We start from the raw sequence: 25703 nt of genomic DNA, 5'->3' as shown, positions 1-25703 counted from the left end.
TCACTAAATGGCTGAGGTTGATCTCAAACCTGCGATTCTCCTATCTCAGTCTCCTGAATACTTGGACTACAGGAGTATACCATGGGGCCCAGCAAGGCAAACTTCTTTATTAAATTTCCTACTCCCTATATGATGGGAGGGGTTGATTGACTCTAGGAGGTCTGTCAGAGATCTGAGTTGAAGCCTAGGCTTTTCCATGGAAAAAAAGGTGGTTGGAGGAAGTCAGACAGTCCTTGGGGGTTCCCTAGACCTGTAGATTTGCAGCATTAGCATCACCGTTAACTTGTTAGAAATATAAAATTATCAGTGTTCACTCAAGATCTATATCAGAGTCTCTGGGGATTGTTGCTCATAAAACCATGCTTTAAAAGATGCCCCTTGGAAATCTCAGCAAAACTAGAATGGGAGGATAGAAGAGGAGGAAGGCTGAGGTGGATTAACAAAGGAGCTACATCCGAATATATATAAAAGTATGAACATAGCATGATTAATCTGGACACTCATTGTTGGGAGAGGGAAGGGGAAACATAGGTGGGGAGAGGGCACCAAGCACAGTTTAAATGTATACCACTCTCAAAAAAAAAAAGGTGCCCCCTAAAGAATTCAAAAGCTTGAGAAACACCATCCTGTAACGTGCAGAGATTTAGTTGGCAAAACAGCATGATAACTACAGTCTGTTCTGATGGATACAGGCTCAAGTGTAGCTAGTTACTGATTGGAGAAGAACAGACCAATTAGGGTGATTGGTGCAGGCACTTCCTTAGGGGTTCCCTGAGATTAAGGAGGTCCATCTTTCTTCCTCCCCCTTCCAGTCCTGCCTCCTTCATCGGTACTAGGGATGGAACCCAGGGGCATTCTACCACCCTCAGCTCTATTTTTTATTCTTTATTTGGAAACAAGGTCTCACTGAGTAGCTGAGGCTGTCTGCGGACCACGATCCTCCTGTCTCAGCCTTCCAAATGCTAGGATTACAAGTGTGTGCCACCATGCCTGGCTCCGTTTATCCCTTATTTTTGTGACTCACACAGAGCTGTAAATGTGCTTGAAGCTCCAACATCTTTCCTCTAGTTTTCTCTGACAGTAGCACAACCTTTTGGATGTGTGAAGTTGTCACACCTCTAAGAAAGTGGTCACTTTATTCATCTGTTCAGTAACCCAGACATGGCAGCTCTGACCTGATGAACATTTCAGAGGGTGGGCAGAGGAAATAGAGCAGAAGATGATAGCTGGTGGCAAAGATAAAATCCCCAAGCGAGCAATCTCTGCACCCTTGAAAGCTCCTTGGCGTCCCATGGTGGGCACTGGGGACCAAGAGATAGGGCCACATCCCTTTATACCATGGGCAGATAGGCCACTTCTGACCAGTTGAAGGGGCTGGAACTGTCAGTACATTGGTGTGATGGAGAATCTGGGTTTTTCGAATCAGATAGCTCTGGTTTCGAGATTTTTTTCACCTATTTCCTAGCATACTCATCTACAAAATAGAGTTATTGTGAGAATGAATACGGTACTGTATATAAAGCACCCAGGACACACAAATGTTCAATACGTGGTAGCCATTGTTCTTTCCTGAAGCTCTTGTCCTCTCTGTTTTTTTATGACTTCATCAGAGGAGCTGTGAGAAGAGGCGCAGGTAGCAGGCGTCGCAGTGAAGGCAAACCTAAAATGTCCCTGGGGTGGGTTCTTCCTTCTGGAGGCCCTGCAGCCCTGTGAGCGATTCAGCACCCACCACCCTCACAAGGGAAGCACAATGTCAACGGAGGGAGAAGGGCAGCTGGGGGAACATATCATTGGTGCTGGATTAAAGGGCTCATAATCAAACAAAGGGGCCATTTCAGGGCTTAGGTTCTCTTCACTCAAACGTTCTTGCAGCATATATGACAAGGTCCACAGAGTAGGTGAAAGACAGCCATCAACATCACTGTCAGGTTGACAGTGGGCATGGCAATCTCCCTTGATTGGCACAGCAGGGCAGAATTTCATGGAGCATAGCCCTTACCTGAAAAGAAGCCCATCACCAGCCATGGCATAAATGACCCTGGGCATTGGGAAGAGAGAGCCCAGCAGGCTGACTGTCAGTCCGGCAACCGACCCAATGGCCACTACGAATTTTGCAGCATAGAAGCCATGTGCTACAAACATCTCCATGAGTGGGGATTCCGTGTCAATGGCGTAATATGGCACCATCAGAGTTAAAATCATGCTCACCTGTTGAAACAAGAGAAGACATGGTTGGAGGTAGAGGGCATCGATGGCACAGATGCATGCCCTGTGGGAGGTGAAGTGCTCTGTGCCTGGAGGCAGGGCCAGTCATTTGGCCTCTTGGGCTCTTGGCTTTCATATTTTCTCCCCACAGTGACTTTAGCGGACTGTCCCAGATTCTAGACCAGTCTCTAACATCTCTCTGTGGCCGTTCATATCTGAGGAATGTCTGTGGGAGCAGAGCTATACTGACAGTGTGGATGGAAGGAGTACCCAGTGCCTGGCAGTGACTGTGGGTACCCTGTCCTCAAAGACAAGGCCCTTATTTCTTTAATTCCTTCAAGGTTCCACAGGATCTCATCTGTACTCCCTCTCGCTCCAAACACCAGAAAGTGAAACTCCAAAGGTAAGTTCCTGGGAGGCCCTAGCCAACTAACCGATGGCACCCCAGCTGGGACTCATTTCCATTTCCTCTCTATGGCTTAGCCTTGGGGGGTCGTGCAGGCCAACCAAAACATTATGGTACTAGGATGAGATCCAGTCATTCTCTGAGGTTGTACAAACTCTGTGGCTTTGCTTTACTAGGAAATACGTGGTTGGATTCCCAGGACCTATCGATTTCTTTCACATGGCATAGACCTGGTCTCTTTATAATTTGCCCTAGACAGTAGAGCCATCAGGCGTGTGGCCAGGTATGGGAATCCCTCAGGCCTGTGAGGACCAATCCTGACATCAGAAAGGGAGTTCAAGCTGGGTGCGGTGGTGCATGCCTGTAATCCCAGTACTTGGGAGGCTGAGACAGGAGGATCACAGGTTTGAGTAACTGTAATCAGTAACTTAGTGAGATCCTGCTTAAAAATAAAAAATAAAATAGGGGTGAGGGTGTGGCTCAGAGGTAGAATGCCCCTGGGTTCAGTCTTTGGCACCACACACAAAAATAAAGAGAAAAAGAGGAGGGGGGGGAGGAAGGGAAGGGGAAAGGGAGAGGGAGAGGGAGAGAGACAGTGAGGGAGGAAGAGAAAGAGAGAAGGAAAGAAAGGAAGGAATAAAGGAAGAAAGAAAGGTGGAAAGAAAGGAAGAGTCCAAAGCCTGAAAAAAGGAGTGGTCACACATAGGCCGCTGCTTTGATGGCTTCTCTGGAGCTAAGCTCCTCCAGGGAAGGCATGAGCCGCTGGGGCAGACAGCAGATACCATCTGTTTTGGTCAGCATTCTCACTGCTGTGATTTAGACACTTGACACACAGGACTAAGAGTGAAACTTAGAGGAAGAAAGGTTTATTGGAATTCATGGTTTCTGAGTTTCAGCCCATAGGGTCGGCTCTGAGGCATGAATGGTGGTGGTAGCAGGAAATGCAGAGGGACACTGCTCTTACATCTTGGAGACTGGGAGCAGAGGGAACAAAGGGTGAGGGACATATACAGTCCCTGAGGCTACGCCCTCCATGACCTACCTCCTCTGGCTGCACCACACCTGCCTAAGTGACCAACCAATAAATCCATCCAAACTATTATCTCATTAGTGGATTTATCCACTGATGGGATTAGAACTCTCATGATTCAATTATAACATTTTTGCACTGCCAATACAAGCTTTTCCAGGGGGCATTCAATATTCCAACCATAACACCATCACAATCCAGCAATCTGGCCTTTCCTTTGGTGATGGAGTGTCTGCCTATTGGCCAGTCTAAAATAAAATGCTTCCTAGGAATGCCAACAACTGGCCAAATCCCCATTGGAAATGAGATTGATTATCATGGCAAATCGTGTTGAGTCTCTTGGTCATGTTAGATCAGGATGGGCCAAAAGTTGGTAGATGCATAGAAGTGCTTTGTAGTCTCTAAAGTGCTTTTCTAAGGAAGGAACTGTGAGTATTGGCTTTATTGTGCATGCATTACAAAGGCTACTTCTGAGGGAGGGAGAGGCATGAAGGAGTGGAGGGCCAGAGGTAGGGCAGGGCATCTCTTCTGCCCCTCCTCCCTCCACTCTGCCCAAAGGTCTCACAGAAAATCAGACTGTGAACAGGAGGAAGGCCCTTGCATGTGTGTATGGAGGGGTGATCCACCTGTAGCCGTCTGGGTGTGGTCCTTGTGTGGGTACCACTTCTGAGGCTACACTGGTATTTCCATTTGGCTCTCAGACCTGCTTTCCTTCACCACCAGTAGGTTTGGCCTTCTCATGTAGTTGCTAGTGATGCTTTTTTTGGGAAAGAGAAATGTCAGGGAAGACATATTGTACCCTCAGTAACTGGCTCTCTCCTGATGGTGGTGACTCAAGTGAGTGGGACCTGGGAGTGTTGGTGTGGCCGCACACCTGGTGGCTCGTCAGCTGGTTCTGTCTACTGCCAGGGGCTGAGAGGTATTATATGTGGCTGAGCTATTTCTATGATAAAAATTCTGACATGGGAGCTGAGGGATTAACCATCAGAAGTGTTTGGAGCCATAAAGAACAAAATTACATCATTTGCCAGAAAATGGATGGAACAAGTAAAGATTATGCTAAATGAGGTCAGTCAGTCTCAGAAAGTCAAGGGTTGTATTTTTTCCCCTCATGTGTGGAAGCTACAGAGAGAATAGAGAACATAAGGAACTTCAAATAATGTGGAGAGAGACCTGTAGAGTAGTAGAGAGAGACCCTGCGAGGGGATTTGGGGAAAGCGCTAGGGAGGGAAAGAGGGAGCATTCAGGAAGGAAACAACACGTTGGCAATATGTGAAGGTATCACCACCAATCTCACTAACTCATGTGGTGGGGAGCGGGTGGGATGTGGAGGTGGATACATCAAGAGCTGTGTGCATGTATGTTGCATCATATTGAACCTTACTATGTTGTATAATGCACTAATAAATAATTTAAAAAAGCATATAGAGGGATATCTCAGGGGACTCCAGGAAGATGAGGCTGAAGGCTTCATTTTGAGGACTGCCCAAGGCAGGGAAACCCTCTGGATGAGTTTGAGCTGGTGTGAAAAGATGGAGCAACAAGCAAAAGAAATTGCATTTTCCCCAGATTTAAAAGGAAGAGAGTTTTGGGAGAACAATGCATTCTCTTTCTCTGGTGCGGGAGCCTCGCCTCTCTGCTGCTGGGAAGCTCCCAGAATACAGAAGAGCATTGAGTGGCCACAATGCCTCTGCTCGCACACCACCTGTTACTGCCAGCCTATGACCTGAGCAACTTGGACAGCAGCCCACTCTCTGCACACCAGCCCCTAGGACTGTGGGCGCAGCCTGGGGGCAGGGAGCACCGAGGACGGACATTCTGGAGGCTGAGGTTGAAGTGAGGGCCTGGGCTTCTCTTCCTATCCAGTTTGGAGTCCTGCGTTTCTTCTGGTCATCTTGGCATACAAATACCAAAAAGGCACAAGGTGACAGAAGAGGGGACGTGGTTTCAGAGTCACATTTGAAGGTCAGATGTAAAAATGCCATGAAGAAGGTTAGCGTTTGGTACTTACAGACACATACGCTGTCAAACAGATGACGAGGGAGGCTGTGATAGCATAAGGAATGGATGTGTTGGGATTCTTGGCTTCCTCTCCAGTGGTGGCAATGATGTCAAAGCCAATGAAAGCATAGAAACACGTGGCTGCTCCTTGCAGTACCTGTAGGGACAATGACACTGATCAGGCTTAGAAGGCCAGGGTTGCCCCACAGCCTTAGATGTGGTACCCACAATTGCCCAATGCCCTGAAGATACTACCAACGGCACTGGAAGTATCATGGCAGAGCTAGTGCTAAGTGCCCAAGCTCTGATCTCTACTGCCTAGCTGTGCAACCCTGGGCAATTTCCTCATGTGTCAAATGGAGATAAATTTTTTTTATGGCCAAATAAAAATTAGATCATTCAACAGCATTTGAATTCGTTTTGGAAATAAGTGAGAATATAAATAAATCAACATGCTATCTGTGTATCTTAGGGAACTCATTAACCTTTCTGTGCTTTGTTCTCATCCATCAATCCTATCCAGGACCATGGGCTATATGGCTCTTCTCAGAGATGTTTGGAAATGTGGGGGAGATCCTTTTCTTAATGCTTTTATTGGTGTATTGTAATTACACATCATAGTGAGATTCAAAGTGGTACAACATTCATGCACAGAGCACCCGGTGTGCTTCCCTCTGCATCCTCCCTCCCCTCCCTGTCCATGTAGTGAGACTGATAGTGATACTTTCATATGTGGACATAACATTATTTGAACTGTTCCTATCTCAATCCTTTTTTACTCTTCCCTGCTCCTACTCTATTCCCTTCCACTATTCTACTGGCCTCTCCTGATTGATCTGAAGTCCCTTTCAGAAAAATATATGATTCTTGGCTACTTGAGGCTGGCTGACCTCACTTAGCAGAATATTGTTCAGGCCCATCCTTTTTCTTGCAAGTGACATAATTTTGATCTTCTTTATGGCGAAGCAAAACTCCATTGTGTGTATATACCACATTTTCTTTATCCATTCATCTGTAAGTGGACACCTAGGTTGGCTTCATAATTTGGCTATTGTCAATTGTACTGCTATGAACATGGGTATGCGTGTATCACTGTAGTATTCTGACTTTAGTTCTATGGTAAAGATATTGAGGAGCTGTATAGCTGGCTCATATGGTGGTCTTTTGAGGAACCTTGTGGGGAGGTACTTTTGACTGTCATGGAGACATGGGTAGAAGTTTCTAGCATTTAGCAGAAGGGAGTCAGGTACTTCTGCATGAAGAAGAATTATCTTGCCAAATACACAGTGCCCCTGATAGATCATTTCTGTGGTAACTTCCAGATCTGAAACGATATAAAAGATTTTCAGATCTTCAGATATTCTTTGCCTTAAAAAGGGAAGACAGAGTTTGATCTTCTGTTCCTTTGGGGGATTGGAATGACCTGGTTGAAAATGGGGCCGGAGGCCAGAGTGAAGTTGGGGAGGTGGTATCCAGCACTATCTGCTGGATCTGTCTGCCACGGTGTATGTGGCTCTAAGCATGGTATGGTGTTTATATCAAGATGTCAGTGAAAATTTTCCTCTGAGGAGTGTGTGACTTTCTTCTAAAGAATCAATTGGAATTTAAATTCTTCACCTTGTTATTCTCAAAAAGTAAAAGCAAAGCCCTTATAAGGAAAATGAGGTGTGTGTGTGTGTGTGTGTGTGTGTGTGTGTGTGTGTGTGTGTACTGGGTGAGAGGACAAATTGCAAGTTCTAGAGGGATGCAGGAGGTGAGAGGCCCATTGTAGATCTGACTGCCCTTTCTCCTCATTCAGTTTATAAATAATGATGTTCAAAGGATGTGCCAAGCAGATCTTTATCCCCAATTTTTTCTCTTATCTTTTCCACTGACTTCTCAATAAAAAAACATCAGAATACTAAATATTAGAACCTACAAGGTACATCACAAAATGAAGCTCTTCTCAAAACTTCAAAAGCAACTTTGCTAATCTGTACAATGAGCTAGTCTCTTTCATAGTTCATCCCAACTGGGACTCCAGTTTAACCCTCTAATCTTACCTAGATTACCTAGTGGCATTCAGGGAGTCTATGAATTTTGCTGGAAGATAGTCACATTATTATTTCTACCAACCTTTAATTGAAGTTAGTACTTTTGATTATGAAAGTAGGTGACAAATGAATAATTCCTGTGACTTTGTCACCAATAACAATCAAATCTTTTCATATCCCAAAAGAGTTGTTACAGAGGTCTTGCTCATGCTATTCACTGCTACAAAATTATGATAGTAACTAAATATAGACATTAATGTTTAAAGCACTAAGTAAGGAGCCATTGTTATTGTGCTACAATTAAAATATTAATTTATTTCAATATAATTGTTTTATTTGGAATCTCTCAATAATTAGTTTTTTTTATTTAAAAACATAATTCTTACCAGGGGTCTATAAGCTTCATCAGTCTACAAAGGAGTCTAACACACACACACACACACACACACACACACACACACTTAAGAACTCCTGGTCTACTCTAATAAGTCAGGTAAAGACTTCTCAAACACAGCAGCTCACTCTTCCAAGGGCCATTTTCTGGGAGGGAAGTGAACTACTTTGCTTCCAGTATCAGGATATGGAGAGTGGCTTTGGCCTCTAGACAAGGAAAGAAAACAGATCTCACCTCATCATACAAGGAGGTCCATAGGCTTGGAAAAATGCTTATTTTCACTTGTCTTGAAAATATTACTGGTATTTATTCAAGGATAAACAGATGGCAGGACTGCAGGATCACTGAGCTAAGCTGCCCTGATCAAGGAAAGCCTCTCTTTAAGATAGCTTCCAGAAAACAGGTCCTGCTGTCTCTCCCTTTAACATCTTTCTTCCCTTCCACACAAAGACACACATGAATGTGCAAGTGTGCGTACACACACACACACACACACACACACACACACACACTCCTCTTGTAAATCATACCATGATCTGGGAAAATTACAGAGATTTGGGGCAACCTACTTTACAAAAAGGTGAGAGGTCTGTGACCACACCATGTGAAGAATAATAGGGGACCGGGGGATTTCTAACTGGAAGAGTAGAAGGCCCAGAGAAGGACTTGGAAGATGTCTTCAAATATGCAAAGTAGCTGCAGTGTCCCAGTTGGGGTAGAGGTGTACTGTAGGGAATCCCAGAGCCATGAGTGAAGACGGGTTTGATTTTGTTAGGAGTGTGGACCCTGGAGACTTTCAGACCTAGGTTGGTTTGGCCACACTCTAGCTTGATGATCTACAAGCTCCTAACCTCACGGAGCCGAGATTCTTTATCACTACAAGGAAGGTGATAATAGAACCTCGTTCACAGGGTTGTTCCAAGATTTAAAGGAGATAATATAGTAAACTGGAATCCCAGAATACAGTAGGTATTCAATAAATGTTAGCTTTTGACACTATTGTAAGTTATTCTAGAGCTGATGAAACCCAAAAGCACACATTTCTCTCCTCCCTATTCTCTTTTTCTTCTTATTCTCCTCCTTCATTTAGAACTTGACACATAAATATTAAGCACTGCCATGTACCAGGCACTGTACTTGGTAATAGGGATTCAGTCGCGAACAAAATGTACTCTGTACTTGAACTTGTGGGGTTAAGAGTCTGGTGAAAACTGCAAGATCACAAATGTAGCCTTGGTTGACAAGAACTGGATGACACTGGCAAGTATCTGTATCACTTGGTTAACACGAGTGCTTCTTTTACTTTCTGAAGGTCTTCGCTGGCCTCAATCCTCCTGTCTCAGCCTCTCAAATGCTAGGATGACAGGTGTGCACCACCACACCAAGCCAGCCTTTTCTATTTTCTGAATGGATGGCAATTGCTAAGGATGATTAAATACCAGAAAATTCTGATCAAGCTGGGAAGAGAGGAAATACTTTTGTAAAGAGGGCATGTGTTGGCCTAAATTTTTATATGTAGAATACAGAAAGCAATTACAGTTGGAAAAAGACTGGACAGAGCAAAGATGGGACATATAGAGGTTATATAGAGGTTTTGCATTAGGCAGTCAACAGAATTTAACACAGATGATTCAAGTGCAGTCATATTAATGAAGGGATTGTAGGCAGGTATGTGCTCTTCTAGGCAGAGTTAAGGGAGCCAGTTGGGAATGTTGAGGAACAGTGAGAAGTTGTCATCCCTAAGACTAGGGGACCAGGGTGGAGGTGCTCCTGGATTCCACTGAGGGTGGGGAGGTGGGCCACACAGCCAGTGTGGTGCCAGGGCTAGGAGGGAGCGAGGAAGAACTCCCCAGCCTTGCTCTCTTCTCATCTTCTAATCTAATGCCCAAGGTGAAGAGCAAGGGGTCTGTCTCATCACAGGACAGAGCATGAAGGGTGAGAAATGAACCTGGGCAGTGGAAGCAAATGGGAGAAGACCAGCATAGGTACCAAGGTCAAGCAGACTCATCAGAAGCGGATTAACAAATGGGTTATCAAGGCGAAGGCAAAGTTAGCAAAAGGGTCACCTTTTTGCTCAAGTTATTTTGAGTGAGCTTTTCTTCCTTGCAAGCAAATGATAAATAAAAAAGAGTTAGCTGGGCGTGGTGGCGCATGCTTATAATTCCAGCATTTGGGAGGCAGAGACCAGAGGATCATGGTTCGCGGCCAGCCTCAGCTACTTAGTGAGGCCCTTTGCAACTCAGTGAAACCCTGTTTCAAAAATAAAAAGACGCCGGGCGTGATGGCGCACGCTTGTAATCCCTGTGCTTGGGAGGCGGAGACAGGAGGATCGCTCAGGTTCGAAGCCAGATGCGCTGACTTAAGAGACCCTGTTTCCAAATAAAAAGTATAAAATAGGTCTGGGAGTGTAGCCCGGAGGTACAAGGGTTTCCAGGAACCCCAGTACCACCAAAATAAAGAAAAAAAAACTAAAAAAAACCTAAAAAATAGGGGTGGAGGTGTAGCTTGGAGGTAGGAATGCCCCTGAGTTCCATCCTTAGTACTGCACACACACACACACACACACACACACACACACACAGACACACACACAGGCACACACACAGACACATACACAGACACACACACACACGTCATGGAATGAAACTGTGTAAGTGTATCTCGACTCAAGTGGTCATTAAAACTGTTTTATACTTAACTCTTTTCAACTCAGATCTGCACTGGTATTTATTATTAGAATACTTTTACCTGCGCAATCCCAGGTAAAGGATTGGAAAGCCTAGAAAGGAGGATTGCAGGTTTGAGTCCAACTTAAGCAACTTAGTGAGACCCTGTTTCAAAATTAAAAAAAAAAAATAATAAAAAGAACTGGGGTGGCCAGGCGTGGTGGCACACACTTGTAACCCCTGCGCTTGGGAGGCGGAGACAGGAGGATCGTGCAGGTTTGAATCCAGCCTCTCTGGGTTAAGAGACCCTGTTTCCAAATAAAATAGGTCTGGGAGTGTAGCCCGGAGATAGAAGGGTTCCATCCCCAGTACCACTACAAAAAAAAAAAAAAAGAAAAGAAAAAAAGAAAAGAAAAAGAAAAAGAACTGAGGGTAGAATACCTCTGGGTTCAATCCCTAGTACTCCCCCAAAAAGCATTGTTACATGCCTGAAAGAATGAAGAATGTGTGTGGTTCCAGGGGTGAGTGTCTGTGATTAAACTTGGTGGGTAAAATATATATATATATATATGTGTGTATGTGTGTGTGTGTGTTTGTGTGTGTGTGTGTTTGCATGAACAGTGCATATGTGTGTTCGAGGGGGCCATTAGCATTTTATTCTACCTCTTCTGTGTTGTACAGAATAAACTTTTAGGCTTGATGACAAAGTTGAAATTGTTTTCCAAAGCTAACCTGTGATGCAGGATGGGTCCATCCCTCTCAGAGCTTTGCAGGGAAGCAGCCCGTGCCTCAGTTGCTGGAGGGTTACTGCTTACCTTGTTGTCAAAGGCAGTGTCATTAGTGGCTCCTACTTTGTGCATGGGGTCCCTAAAAACTGGCCCCCTGTGCCCTGCTGATATTTGAGAGGCGTCAGGATGAGGTGGCCTTTCTGTATTCTGTCTTGATCCATCTGCCAGATGCCTAGGAGATAATTAGGCACCTTGACATAATTCACTCCCAAGGTAACAAGACAAAATTCCAACTTTAATAGCAGTTTTGACCACCTCATGCCCTGGCTCTATTAGCAGCCTGTCCACAGTGGCAGTGGAATGTGCTAATAGGTTCCAATAAATGTATTCAGATGTGGGAACATGAAAAAACAAAAAAACTTTTCCTTTGTTTGGGAGACTGTCAGAATTTCCCACAAGTGCTTGCTATGCACCATTTTCCCGGGAGCTATTTGTGCTGGTAGAGTATCTGACTTGCTTAAAGAAAAAGCATGAGATATCATCAAGAACAAATAACATAAAGGGAACACGCGTCCAGGGGCTGAGAAATTGCAGATGGAAGCGGGGTTCAGCTGAGGGCCGGAGTTACTTGATATAGGGGAAAATGTTTGTTGTTCTTAAGCTCTTCAAGACCAAAGAAGCATTTGACCTAGACCTGTAAGCGAGTAAACCATTCCTTAAGCTATTTTCTTTGGAAGGAAGTGGTTGAAGCAGGGGAAAGAGTTGGTGCATGAGGGCTTCATTGCCAGAGGACTGATTATTCATTAACCCTTTCAAAGAATTTTTGAGAATCGCGTTTAAAATCATGCAACAATATCCTTATAAATGGTAGTCCCTCCATTTCATCTTCTTTAAAGCGAGGGAAACCCGGAGGGGACTGGGGCTCCAGCTTAGCTGCCTATCATCAGCAGATTCAGGGCTCCTCAAGGAGGGAAGCATGCGTGCTGCCCAGTGGGAGACACTGTTGACATTTGTTAGGTAAGAATGGGAAATGTGTTTATTACTTTGGGGGATGGGTGTAGGGCAATAAAATATAGAATTTAAATTCACACTGGCCTTGCTGGACTGGAAAAGTGACCTGACATCAAAGTTGAGAAAGAACAGGGCCAGGCCTGCTCACTGGGGAGGAAATGTACTATGTGGAAATTCAAGGATGAGAAGCAAGCAAAGAGGATGGATTAGTAGCATCCTCACGCTGGGCTATCTTTGCGCTCAGATGGTACTCTTAGTCACAGCCACGAGGACAAAATTTGAGTTTCCTTCAGGGAGAATGGGTTCATAGTAAAAATCCAAAATCCCAGCCAAGCTGTTTTTGGTGGCTAGTGACAAGTGTATTCAAGATAGTAGTTGTGTGTTGGTGTGAGGTCATGAAAAAGGTATATATATATATATATATATATATATATATATATATATATATATATATAAAGATACCTCATACCATGGGTCCAGATGAGAGGGAGGGGAGGGTACTAGAATAAACATGTGCTCATTCAAGTTTGGGATTAAATTTTCCTCTATTACTTATAGTCTAGATCATGATCTTAAATTTTTGAATATTTGGCTATTTTGGTATAAAAGTTATAAATTTAAAATGGTTCTTTTCTTTTTCTGTGTGCCTAAATTTGGATCTTCTTTTCTTATTACAAAAGCTAGTGAGAACCCAGGATGATGCATGTGGGCCCTGAGCCTGGCTTGATTACTTCTCCTTGCTGCGGTGGCCTCTTGATGGAGAAAGAATGAGGAGGCTTTGAGAAGAAAAGAGGACATTTCAAAAGAATAAAGACCCCAGAGTAATGTACCAGGGGAAAGAAAAAGATAACAAGACTCGTTTTATCTCCAGAATATGGAAAGAGTACTTTTACATAGAGAATATTAACTTTCTTTATGTGGAGCCTAAGCTATAGTGTATGCCATTGAGGTGTGCCATCAGGACAACTTTGGAAATTATTATGAACAAGATAATTAAGAAGAGTTTTTAAATTGCTTTGACAGTATGTCTTCATAAACAATACATGCTCAGCCTGGTTAGTTTAACTATCCTCCCATCTGAAGATGAGAAAAGAGCTAGAGTATTTCTGAATGTTCCTATTAGCTCCAAGATTCTAGGTTATGTGAAAATTCAAAGGAAATATAACATGTCAGATTAATTATCTTATTGTTTCTGTTGTTGTTTTTAAGAATTCTTTGAAGGAAGGCATCATCTTATACATGAAGTATATAATAATGTGGGAAGAACTTGGGAATCACACAGACTTGGCCAGGAATTTCAGTCCTGGCCCTGACTGGTTAAATGAGAGCAGGTTGGTTATCCAGCCTTTTTGAGATTGCATTCTCCACTTTTAAGTTGGGGATAAAATTGCCAGCTTTAAAATATTAGTATAGCCAGGCATGGTGGTGCACGCTTGTAATCCCCACGCTTGGGAGGCTGAGACAAGAGGATCGCACAGGTTTGAAGCCAGCCTAAGCTACTTGGTGAGGCTCTCAGCAACTTAGTGAGACCCTGTTTCCAAACAAGATATAAAATAGGTCTGGGAGTATAGCCTGGAGGTAAAAAGCTTCTGGGTACCACTCCCAGTACCACCAAAAAATATTATTATAAAGGTGAGATAATATGTATATAGCATGATGCCTGGTACCCAACAGGGTAGTCAGTAAATACAACCTCCTCCTTCTTGCCATATTACCCATGATGAAAATATGCACATAAAACAGCCAAGACATTTTTTGCAAGTATTTGGTGTAATTTCTCTCCCCCCCCCTTGATAGATTAGAAAACTTGAAGCACAGATGTTAAGTGATGCCCAAAGTCTTACAGGAAATTTATGACCCAATAATTTCTTTTACTGTTAAGAAAATGATGAGAAAATTTTCATATGCTACAATAAAAATGCAACTGGATTCCAGGAATACATTCTTTCTTTTCATTCTTATAATTTGTTGTGTCTATTATGAGATAGGAAAGGAACAATTTGTATCATAAGAAAATAAAGACTTGTGGATCCAGAATGGTACCAACAGAGCTCCTTTGTTTCTTCTTCTGGTTTTAACCAGTTTTAGTATTTATTCATTTCAGAGAGGAGAGATGAACTTTGTGGTTCTGTGGAATTCTTATAGATAAGCAGAAGGCTAGAAATTTTAGCTTCAATTGCTTCCTTGCTTATTTCTCTGCATTGAACAGCATGGCACGGTTCAGAGTAAACAGAAGTTATTTTGAGTGTTCTCCAAGAGAGATTTCTGGTCCCTGGACATCTTGGAGAAAAACCAGTCTAAGCATAGCTATGAAAGCAAAGTTAGTAGAATCCTAAACTTGCCTTCTTTCTAGTAAGAGGCAGATTTGCCTGTCTTGGCTTGGTTATTCATTCATTTGTTAAATGAAGGGATGGGACTAGGGGACCTCAAAGATCTCTGTCAACTTAAAATTCCCTGATTTATGTTTTACCATCTTAAAAATAGATGGGTTAGTGAGTTTGACCAATAAATCCATAAAATAAGCATTTTTAGTTATCCTAGAGAAGGAAACCAGACACAACTTAAAACCACTTGTCTTATAAAGAATTTGCCACCCTGACCTTCTCACTTAACATAAACCATACCACCGGGTCATGGGGATGAGATCTGAAATTGTCCTCTTGGTCTTGCCACCCTTCCCCCCAAAGCACACTGGGTAGACTTCTCTGTGAACCATGCCTCCGGGATGGAATTTACAATGCTTTCCACTGAGCCTGCTCAGTGCCCTCAGACCCAGTGGGATTGTCCTCCTAGGGTCAATGTTGAGACTACATTCACACTGTCCTTTCCCAAGCTTCACACCCAGGCAAAACTCATCCCTTCCCCATGCATCCACTCTCCCTGGCCTCCTTTACTGACTTGTCTATTTATGTATACACCTGTCTCTCTTAGGAAGAGTCTATAGAACTAAGCTTTTCTCATACAAGCTTTGGGTCCTGATGCTGCCACTTATATTGCATACTTAATAGCAAATCATTTGACCTCTATGAGCATAATTTTTTCATCTTGACCCAAATGTCAATATTTTCTTTCCAAGATTATTGTGATGATGAAATGAAATACTGCAGGCAGGGTGCTGAGCACCGTGTTAGGGATACTGCAAGTGGCCACAACACTAATCTATTACTGTTGTTTGCATAAAACGGGATCTCAAAAAATCTTAGGAAACACATAAATTAAAAGTGAGTGGAGAAGCTGGGCATGGTGGCATATGCCTGTAAATCCAGTACTTGGGAGACTTAGACAAAAGGATTGCAGATTTGCAGCCAGCCTCAGCCACTCAGTGAGACCTTCTGCAACTTAGTGAGACTATGTTTCAAAAAAAAAAAAAAAAAAGGCCTGGAGATGTGTTCAGAGCTAGAATGCCCCCTGGGTTCCATCCCTGGAACCACACACACACACACACACACACATACACACACACGCACATGCACACGCACACACACATACAAGATAAATAAATGAATAAATAAATAAAATAGGGCTGGGAGTGTAGCTCCAACATGAATGATCCCAGGTTCAATCCCTAGTAACATACACACACACACACACACACACACACACACACACACACACACACACTTCTTCAGAGCATTCCAATTACATTCAGATTAAAGTGATGATGTGTCATGATGATTACGGACAGAGGAACATTTTCTTGAAAGTATGTGATCGCAACATGGAAGGTAGTGTGCAACTCTGGTTCTGTGGAATTCTTACAAACAAGCAGAAGTCGAGACATTTTGCGTGGGGCTTGGCTTTAGGATTGAACTCACCCCTGACCAGCCATGGGGCAAGAACTGGCCCTCAGCCCAGTATTTTCCATTGATGAAGAAGAGGCCCGCAATCATAATGAACACCCACACTGCCAGGTTCAGCACGTTGAGCACGTTGTTGAAGCCCACGGAATTTTTCACCCCCAGAGCAACAATGATGGTCACGATGACTGCTATCACCAGAGCCAGGAGGTCTGGGTATGACTCCTCCCCTTTCCCTGGGGAAGGAAAAAAGGTACATGGTTTAAGATTGTCCAGAGGGAAGAGAGGGCCACGCAAACTCCTGATTCCACCCCAGGGCGCCTGCACTGAGCTCTGACCCTCAGAGCAGTGGTCAGTCTGTCAGAAAGAGAAGAGACGCGGTGCGCGCGCACGTGTGTGTGTGTGTGTGTGTGTGTGTGTGTGTGTATGCCTAAGCTGTAGTCATTCACAAGTAGATATAGGTGTCTGTTTGCAAACAGGAAGTTTGGTAAACAGGTAAGATGACCTGTTACCCTCGACAAAATTGGGCTGTGTGTTGTGACCTATGAAAACACAGCATAAAGCCTCTCAAGTCAGGCAGTCCTAGGACATTGGGATGTATACATAAGTCTAACACAGTCTTTGAAAACTTTTTATCTTAATTATTGTTAATATTGTAGTCTGTGAAACTTCCATTACTTTCTAACAACCTTTTATTTATTAGCAACTTATTTTATATTTATTTATTTATTTTTGTGGTAATGGGGATAAGACCCAGGAGCATTCTGCCTCTGAGCTACACCCCCAGCTCTATTTTAGTTTTTATTTTGAAACAAGGCCTCATTAAGTTGTTGTGCCTGGCTGCAAAACCCATGATACTTCTGGCTCAGTTTTACAAGTATTGGGATTACAATCATGCACCACCACACCCTACTTTTATTAGCAAATATAAAAATGTGTGTCTTTGAGCCAGGCATGGTGGTGCATGCCTGTAATCCCAGTACTTGGGAGGCTGGCACAGGAGGATGCTATGCAGGTTGGAAGACAGTTTCAGCAACTTAGTGAGACTGATTCAAAATTAAAATAAAAAAGAGCTAGGGACTGAGGGTTGTATCTTGGAGGTAGAATGCCTCTGGGTTCAACCCTCTGTACAAAAAAAGAAAAAAAATGTGTGTCTTTGAAAACCATTTAGGAGGGGTTTTCTTTTCATTCATGGGCATGTGGTTTGCAGAAAGAAAATGTTGGTCCTGCCTGCTTGGTCTCTCCCACTGGCCAGTGAACTCCTGCCCTCTACAGAGAGGAAGAAGGCACTGCCGCTCTGCTTTGCCGGCAGTCAGCAGTATGTTGCGTCAGCTCTCTGGACCTCATCTGTACAGCGGAGGAGATGAGTAACCTGCTTTTGCGTCATTTCAGACCTTAAGTTTTATGAAGTCAGTACACCTAACAGGCATGCTCTTCCACTTTGTATATCGTCATGGTATCCAGGTTCTCCACAGTTTTGTTGGCTTTTCTGAGATAGGATGACTGAGGTGACGTCACTAGACGCAGGCACAGAATCGTCCTAGGAAGTTCTGAGAAGAGACTCCAGAGCGCCTCACCCAGAGACCAGCTCTGTGAACAGGGGAGAGGAGGCGGCTGGCCCCTGAGGTCTCCGTCCCGTGGGGGCTCCGGAAGGTGCAGCATTCACTGTTAGAGTACCCTTCCCTGACTTCTGCTAGATGGAAACCCGTTTTTTTTTTTTTTAAATCCTATTTGAAAATTAATACAAGTGCTGTTTATGAATATCTGGAAAAATTCTTCTGATGAAACTACTGGAAAAGTTCCTCTCAGTTCTTTTTGTTGCTTTGGCCTTATGTAGCTATCGATATGGTACATGTACATGGTATCTGGCATGACATTAAAATATTCCATATTTCTACCATAGTCCTTCCTACTTATCCTTTAAATTGCATTCAGGGTCAGCATGGGGGTGCGTACCTATAATTCCAGAAACTTGGGAGGCTGAGGCAGGAGGATTGCAAGTTCAAGGCCAGTCTCAGAAACTTAGCGAGACCCTGTCTCAAAATAAAAAGGGCTCAGCAGTAGAGCACCCTGGGTTCAATTCCCAGTACTGGAAAAAAAAAATGCACCCACACTTAACCATTTATCTCACTGAAGAATATTTAGGGTTTCTAATTTTTTATTATAATAGGTTAAGTATCCCTAATTTACAAATCTAAAATCTGAAATGTTCTAGAATCTGAAACTTTTTGAGTGCTAGCAAGATGCCACAAGCAGCAAAATCAACACCAGGAAACCTTGTTTCATGCTCAAATGTATTAAAATATTGAGTAAAATTATCTTCAGGCTATGTGTATAAAATATATACAAAATGTAAAGTTTTCTCCTACAATGTTTACTGTCACATTTAAAGTATAAAATCAAACACATGAATCCAGATATATCGGTATATACATATCTACACATCATCATCTACAGATGGGACCTAAATTCAAACACAAGTCCATCTATACACTCTCATTTATCCATCAACACTATTTCTTGAGTAAAAAGCAACATATCTCTAAAAAACAAAGTTGGTTTTCAGTAACACTGTCAAATATAAATTATTTTTATGTTATCACTTCAAAGAGTAGAAGTATGTATTTCATAGGAATAGGAGAATTACCAAACATAAATCCATTTTGTTTCTAAGATTTTAAAAAACATATTCTATAGGAATAACTAACAGATGAATCTGTCAATCGGAGTCTTTGGGCATATCAACACTAAAAAAACCAGACAACAAAACAACTTGAATTACATGGAGACATTTATAAGATAAATTGCATTACAGGAATTTTATTTATTTATTTATTTATTTATTTATTTATTATTTATTTACTTTTGTGGGTCTGGGGATGGAACCCAGGGGCATTTGACCTCCGAGCTACAGCCCCTGCCCTATTTTTATTCTTTATTTTTTGAAACAGGGTCTCAGTAAGTCATGGAGGGCCTAAGTAGCTGAGGCTATCCACGAACCGCGATTTTTCCGGTCTCAGCCTCCCAAATGCTGGGATTATAAGCATGTGCCACCACGCCTAGATTATTACAGGAATTTTAAAAATATGAATTTTGTGTTTGGATTTGGGTCCCATCTCCAGGATATCTTATTGGATATATGCAAATATTCCCAAGAGTGATATAATCTGAAATCCTAAAAACTTCTGGTCTCAAGTATTTCCAATAAGGGATACATGACTTCTTCAAATAAGGACACAAATGAACATCTTTTTATCTATTACTTTCATGGAACTTGGAATAGTTTCCTGAGGATAAAGAATACCTTTGCAAAGATAAAAAGAAGCATTCAAGATTCTTGGTAACATTTTGCCAAACTGCATCCTGACAGGGAAACCCATTTATTTGGCTCAGTATGTTTTCATGCTGGGAAGGGGGGCAACATTCTCACCCAAGCCATTGAGGGTTCCCACGGTGTCCACCATCCAGCGGCTGATGGTGTGATTTGCCAGTGAGTCAAACATGCTGCTCAGGGCACTGGCGCCAGCCGCAGTGCCAATCAGGTACTCCAGGATCAGGTTCCAGCCAATGAAAAATGCCACGAATTCCCCAACAGTGACATAGCTGTAGGTGTAGGCAGATCCTGTGGTCTTGGGGACTCGGACTCCAAACTCTGCATAGCACACTCCTGCAAGGGACAGACATGCAGATGGTGGACTTTAGGTGGCAAACGAACCTCTGTGGCAACAGTCCTGGGTAGAAAATATTGGGACACTCTGGGATCTTAGAACAGATACACAAAGTTTTATACACAGTCACATGTCACTTAATGATGGGGATACATTTTGAGAAATGTGTTAGGCAATTTTGTTGTATGAACATTATAGAGTGTATTTGCATAAACCTAGATGGTAGAGCCTCCTGCATGCCTAGGCTATGTAGCATATATGTGTAACATATAACACACACACACACACACACACACACACACACACACACACACACACACCATACAGCCTAGGTGCATATATCTATCTATCTCTACCTGTCTGTCTGTCTGTCTATCTATCTATCTATCTATCTATCTATCTATCATCTATCTATCTATGAATGAAATAGCCCACTACCCTTAAGGGGCATAATGAACAAAACAACACTGAATTACATAAGAAAATGATAAAATCAAGAGATGCAATAATGCTGGGCATGATAGCTCACTTCTGCAATCCCAGTACTTGAGAGGCTGAAACAGGATCGCAGTTCACGGCCTGCCTTGGCAACTTAGCATGGCCCTCCTCAACTTAGACCCTATTTCAAAATAAAAAATTAAAAATGGTGGGGAGTGTAGCACAGAAATAGAATGCCCCGGGTTCAATCCCCAGTAACACACACACACACACACACACACACACACACACACACGCAAGCATGCACACAGGCACACTCATGCATGCATGCACACTGGCTGTTGCTGTAACAAGTTTTCAGTTTTACAGTAGAAGTAAACTCTAAAATATTGATAAATAGTATAGTATAGTAAATACAGAAGCCAGTGACAGTCACTATTATCATTATCAAGTATTTTGTACTGTACAGAATTGGATGTGCTGTGTGTTTCAATGACTTGGCAGCACAGTAGATTTGTTTTATCATCATCACCACCACAGAAATATGAGTAATGTGTTGCCCTAGATACATGACAACGTTAGGACAGTGGTGATGCGAAGTGAACAGGAACCCCTTCAGCTCCATCATAAGCTTATGGGACTACGGTCATGTGTGTTCTATCATTGACCAGAACATTGTGATGTTGCACACAACTGTATATGAATCACCTCTAAGCCAATTCTAACCATGACCAACTTCGCTTCAAAAAACTTTAACTGGCATGCCTGGGAAGGCAATCAGAACCACTTCTATTAAATTATTGAAAACTGATCTTTATTTAGAAAAACCCCATTTGTGTGTGCCTCTGTTGTGCTCCTTAGGTGGCAGATGTCCTGATTCACATGGGTCTGATTCGGTGTATCTCCACCAATGGCCTCTAGGGTATATGTGCAGTCATGCGCTCCTCTTTCAGTCTTTACATGGTATAGAAGATGCTCCTCGTCTGTGAGTGATGTATTAGCAATTTGTGAAAATGCTGTACTATATCAAGAATGCAAATAAAACAAATACAAATAGTTATCAACAAGGAAAGTTATCTCATGCAGTAGATAATGTATTAAGCGCTTTTAGAGAGCTTGGAAGAGAGCTAAGTGCTGGGAATAAGATAGACAAATGACACATGCTCCTATCTTCAGGGTGAGATAAGCCAGAAAATCAGTGCACAGGGAGGCTGTATTAGCTCAACAATGTAGAAATGCATGGGGATAGAGCAGAGATGTGGGACACATACTCATCTGTTTGCAAAGTATATGGAGGAATTAATTGACTAAAGAGACAAAGCCATGGTGGAGAGACAGTATCACGTATCTGGGGGAGGGAGTGTACATGGGGACTTTAGGAGGAGATGGCACTGGAGACAAGCAGAAGCCATGTGTTTTCCAAAGTGAGCTCAGGGCCCACTGTCATCAGAGTCCTCCAGTGAAGCCTCATTTCAAGGGAATTTGCATCTTGACAAATTCCCCAGGTAATGCTTGTGTTCACTTATATTGGAAAACACTGGGACCTTGCCTCATTCTTTGATATGATTATAGATCAAATTAGTGCCCTCTGTAAATTCCAATACTTCGGAATCTGAGACAGGAGGATCTCAGGTTCGAGGCTAGTCTTGGCAATTTAGCAAGACCCTGTTTCAAAAAGAAATTAAAATAGGGCTGGGGGTATAGCTCAGAGTCATGCCCCTAAGTTAAATCTCAGTAACACAAAAAAGAAAGAAAGAAAGAAAGAAAGAAAGAAAAAAAGAAAGAAGAAACAAAGAAAGAAACAAAGAGAAAAGAAGAAAAAAGAGTTCTAGGAGTTGGTGCTTTCCTCTTCTGGCTAGGAACTCTGGGTCTGGGGCGGGTAGGTGGGGGAGCCAGTCACCTGTCAGGTAGACAGAATTCCACAGGCCTGTGATGTGGGAGGATGTAGAAGGGAACCCATACTATACATTACCTTCTGTCCCAATTTTTTTAAGGGCCAACCCTGAGGTTGTCTCATCACAAACCAGTGAACAGTAGCTCACTCTTTTGTAAATTAAGAGAGCAGGTCTCTTCTCCTTTTGAAGGGGGTGAAATCAATGCAGGGAAGCAGAAACAGACATATCAAAGGTAATGACACACTACACGATTCCATGTGGTGTCATCTCCCCTCCTTCCCCTTAGTTGCTTGAGTTGTGAGGATGTCTGCTGGAGGGGCACTGCCCCCCATGCCGCACCTATGTCTTAGCTCGCACCTTCAGATTCGTTTCCTTCTTTGCAAAATAAAGGTACTAGAATCGGGTGTGGTGGTGCATGCTTGTAATCCCAGCATTCAGGAGTCATGGACCTCCTCCGCTACTTAGCGAGGCCCTCTGCAACCACTTTAGTGGGACCCTGTTTCAAAATAAAGAATAAAAAATAGGGCAGGGGGTGTAGCTTGGAGGTAATATGCCCCTGGGTTCCATCCTTAGACCCGCAAAAAAAAAAAAAAAAGTAAAATAAAATAAAATAAAGGTACAACAGGAGATGTTAGAATGTTAAAAACCTCCTGACACTCGAGGATTCTGTAACATTGGATTTTGCTGAAAAATATACTGAGCATAGCAACTCTTCTTATTTATTTATTTATTTATTTATTTATTTATTTACTGTGGTATTAGAGATGGAAACTAGGGGCATTCTACCTCTGAGCTACACCCCCAGGCCTATTTTGTTTTTATTCTTTATTTTGAAACAGGGTCTCACTGAATTGCAAAGGGCCTCACTAAATAGCTGAGGCTGTCTGAGAACTGTGATCCTCCTGTCTCAGCCTCCCAAATGCTGGGATTACAAGCATGTGCCACCACGCCCGGTTCTTATTTATTTATTTATTTATTTTGGTGGTACTGGGGTTCCTGGAAGCCCTTCTACCTCGGGGCTACACTCCCAGACCTATTTTTACATTTTCATTTTGGAAACAGGGTCTCCTAAGCCAGCGCGCGCGGCTGGCTTCGAACCTGTGCGATCCTCCTGTCTCTGCCTCCCAAGCGCGGGGATTACAAGCGTGCGCCACCACGCCCGGCTTATTTATTTATTTTAAAAGGTTTTTTTTTTGTGTGTGTGTGTTACTGGGGATTGAATCTAGGGGTGTCTTACCTCCAAGATACACACTCAGCCCTATTTTATTTATTTTATTTTGAAACAGAGTTTCACTAAATTGCAGAGGGCTTCACTAAATTGATGAGGCTGCCCACAAACATGTGATCCTCCTGTTCAGCCTCCCAAGTACTGGGATTTCAAGGATGAACCACCACTTCCAGCTCTTAACTCTTCTTTTATATCAGTTACTAAGTTGTCCTGTGTTATGGAGATGCTCTTGGGGATAACGCCCTTTGTCCTTATATTAAGTGGCATAGGCTGCTATTTATTTTTAGTCCCTATGCCAGCCCTCCTCTCCCTGCTGTGTAAAATAGCTTCCTTCTCTTCCTGGATGTCGGATGGTCAGCTGTTACTTCTCCATTACTGCAGAAGTGCTTGCCTTGAGCAGCCGGACCACCTATTTTCTATATTGCTGCTGCTTCTTTTTTTTTCCTTTGGTGGTACTGGGGTTCCTGGAAGCCCTTCTACCTCCGGGCTACACTCCCAGACCTACTATATATATTTCTTTTTTTTAATTTGGAAACAGGGTCTCTTAAGGGTCTCCAAGCCAGCGCGATCCTCCTGTCTCCGCCTCCCAAGCACGGGGAGTACAAGCGTGCGCCACTATGCCCAGCTTATATTGCTGCTTCTAACACTGGATGTTTAGATTGTTAAAGTGAGTCTAAAATTGAGAGGAACTGGTTTCCAAAAGAAGGTGCAAAACATTCTTCCATGAAGAGAAGAGAGCACCTCCAGCATGAGGACCTGAGAGTGTTTTCCCAGAAGCCGGGGTCCTATGTGTTGGCCTCTGGGTTCTTAGGGTTGAGTTTGCACATGCAGCTTAGGTCACTCTTTCAGTGTTGTGTGAAAAAGTGGTCAAGAGGCAACTCACTCTTCTCTTGGGTTAGGATATACAGCTTTATCCACTAATTCCAATATCCGACAAGCTTATTTTCTCTACCCATTTGAATGTCTTGATAATGTGCAAGATTTAGAAATAGAAATTTTCCAATTGATGCTTTCAAAATAAGTATTGATTTGACTGCAAGTTTAATTTGGGGAGCCAGGGAGTATGGTAGAGTTTGTGTAAACATTCTCTCCATCATATCCCATCTGCTAAATTAAATGTAAAAATATCCAATTCACCATCAGACTCCACTTGCTAAGGGTAATTAGTGAAAAGTCAGGTCTTCATTAGGCCTTGTGAAGGGACCAGCCCCTTGTTGTACTGAGCCAGAGGAAGAAGCCCTGGCTGTGCACGGCATAAGGAGTCTTTGGATTCTCAGTCATTCATTCTCAAGGTCCTGCTGGGATCCTGATGACTGCAGTGTGGGGGAGAACAGAGATAAGGTCAATCAGTCAGTAGCCATGTAAGACAATTTCTGCTCCAAGAGATTATTCTTTTGGACACATTGTAGGGGATCTTCTAGGATTTTCAAATTTGTAATTTGTTTGCATGCGGGAACCAAGGGTATTGGTGGTAGGCATAAGGGATTGTCTAGCCTGGCACTGAAGCTTAGTAGTGAAGTAGATGTTGATAAGCCCGATATTCTAGAAAAATTGGAAAATGTTGTCAGTCATTCAACTATTTCAAAAAAGCTGGTGTGTAAGAGTGATACATTTAAGGGTATCTTTCTAATTTCAACAAGAAATAAAAACTATGGAAAGGGAAGCCTTGGTCTAAATAATCTTAGATTATTTAGTAACTGAATATCTAAGATTAGGTTACTCACCCATTTGAGAATGAAATGATGTGTCCAGCTATGTAAGCTTTAAAGTCTCTTTTTAGTTCGTCATTCTTTGGCTGCACAACCGGTCAACTCTTAATCATCTGAGACAATGCGGGAAGCCCTAGAGAAAATAGAACCACTGCCGACCTGTGGCGCTTTCTATCTCTGAGTCTCTATGAACTGGGGACTGACCCTAGTGGCATTCTACCTTGAAGCTACACCCCCAGCCCTTTTATTTTTTAGTTTGAAACAGGATCTTGTCAAGTTGCTGAGGGTCTTGTTATGTGGCCAAGGCTGGCCTCAGACCTGATATTCTCCTGTCTCAGCCTCCGAAGTACTGGGATTACAGGCATGTGACATCATGCCTGACTTAACCAGTGGTATTAAAGAAAAGTGTACTTTCTCCTAGGGGGAATTTTGGAAATCTTTGGGAGTGTATGATTCTCATAGTGAATGTGGGCATTTATGGCATTACATATGTA

General features: G+C 42.9%; 1 protein-coding gene across 1 annotated transcript in view; it reads right to left on the bottom strand.

Annotated features, from left to right (window-relative positions):
- The window catches only part of SLC7A14 (solute carrier family 7 member 14), a gene marked incomplete at both ends in the record, with an annotated part of 60537 nt that overhangs the window by 16924 nt on the left and 17910 nt on the right, over nt 1-25703 (bottom strand). Inside the window, 4 exons of the mRNA XM_080695696.1 lie at nt 2000-2208; nt 5653-5799; nt 16290-16507; nt 19702-19938. Of these exons, the coding sequence (XP_080551822.1) occupies nt 2000-2208; nt 5653-5799; nt 16290-16507; nt 19702-19938 (811 nt within the window). The remainder of the gene's footprint in view (nt 1-1999; nt 2209-5652; nt 5800-16289; nt 16508-19701; nt 19939-25703) is intronic.

Source organism: Muscardinus avellanarius, assembly GCF_963383645.1.
Source record: "Muscardinus avellanarius genome assembly, chromosome: 5".
Classification (NCBI taxonomy): Eukaryota; Metazoa; Chordata; class Mammalia; order Rodentia; family Gliridae; genus Muscardinus; species Muscardinus avellanarius.
Note: the sequence above shows the minus strand (reverse complement) of the source record. Positions and strands in the feature narration are given on the sequence as shown.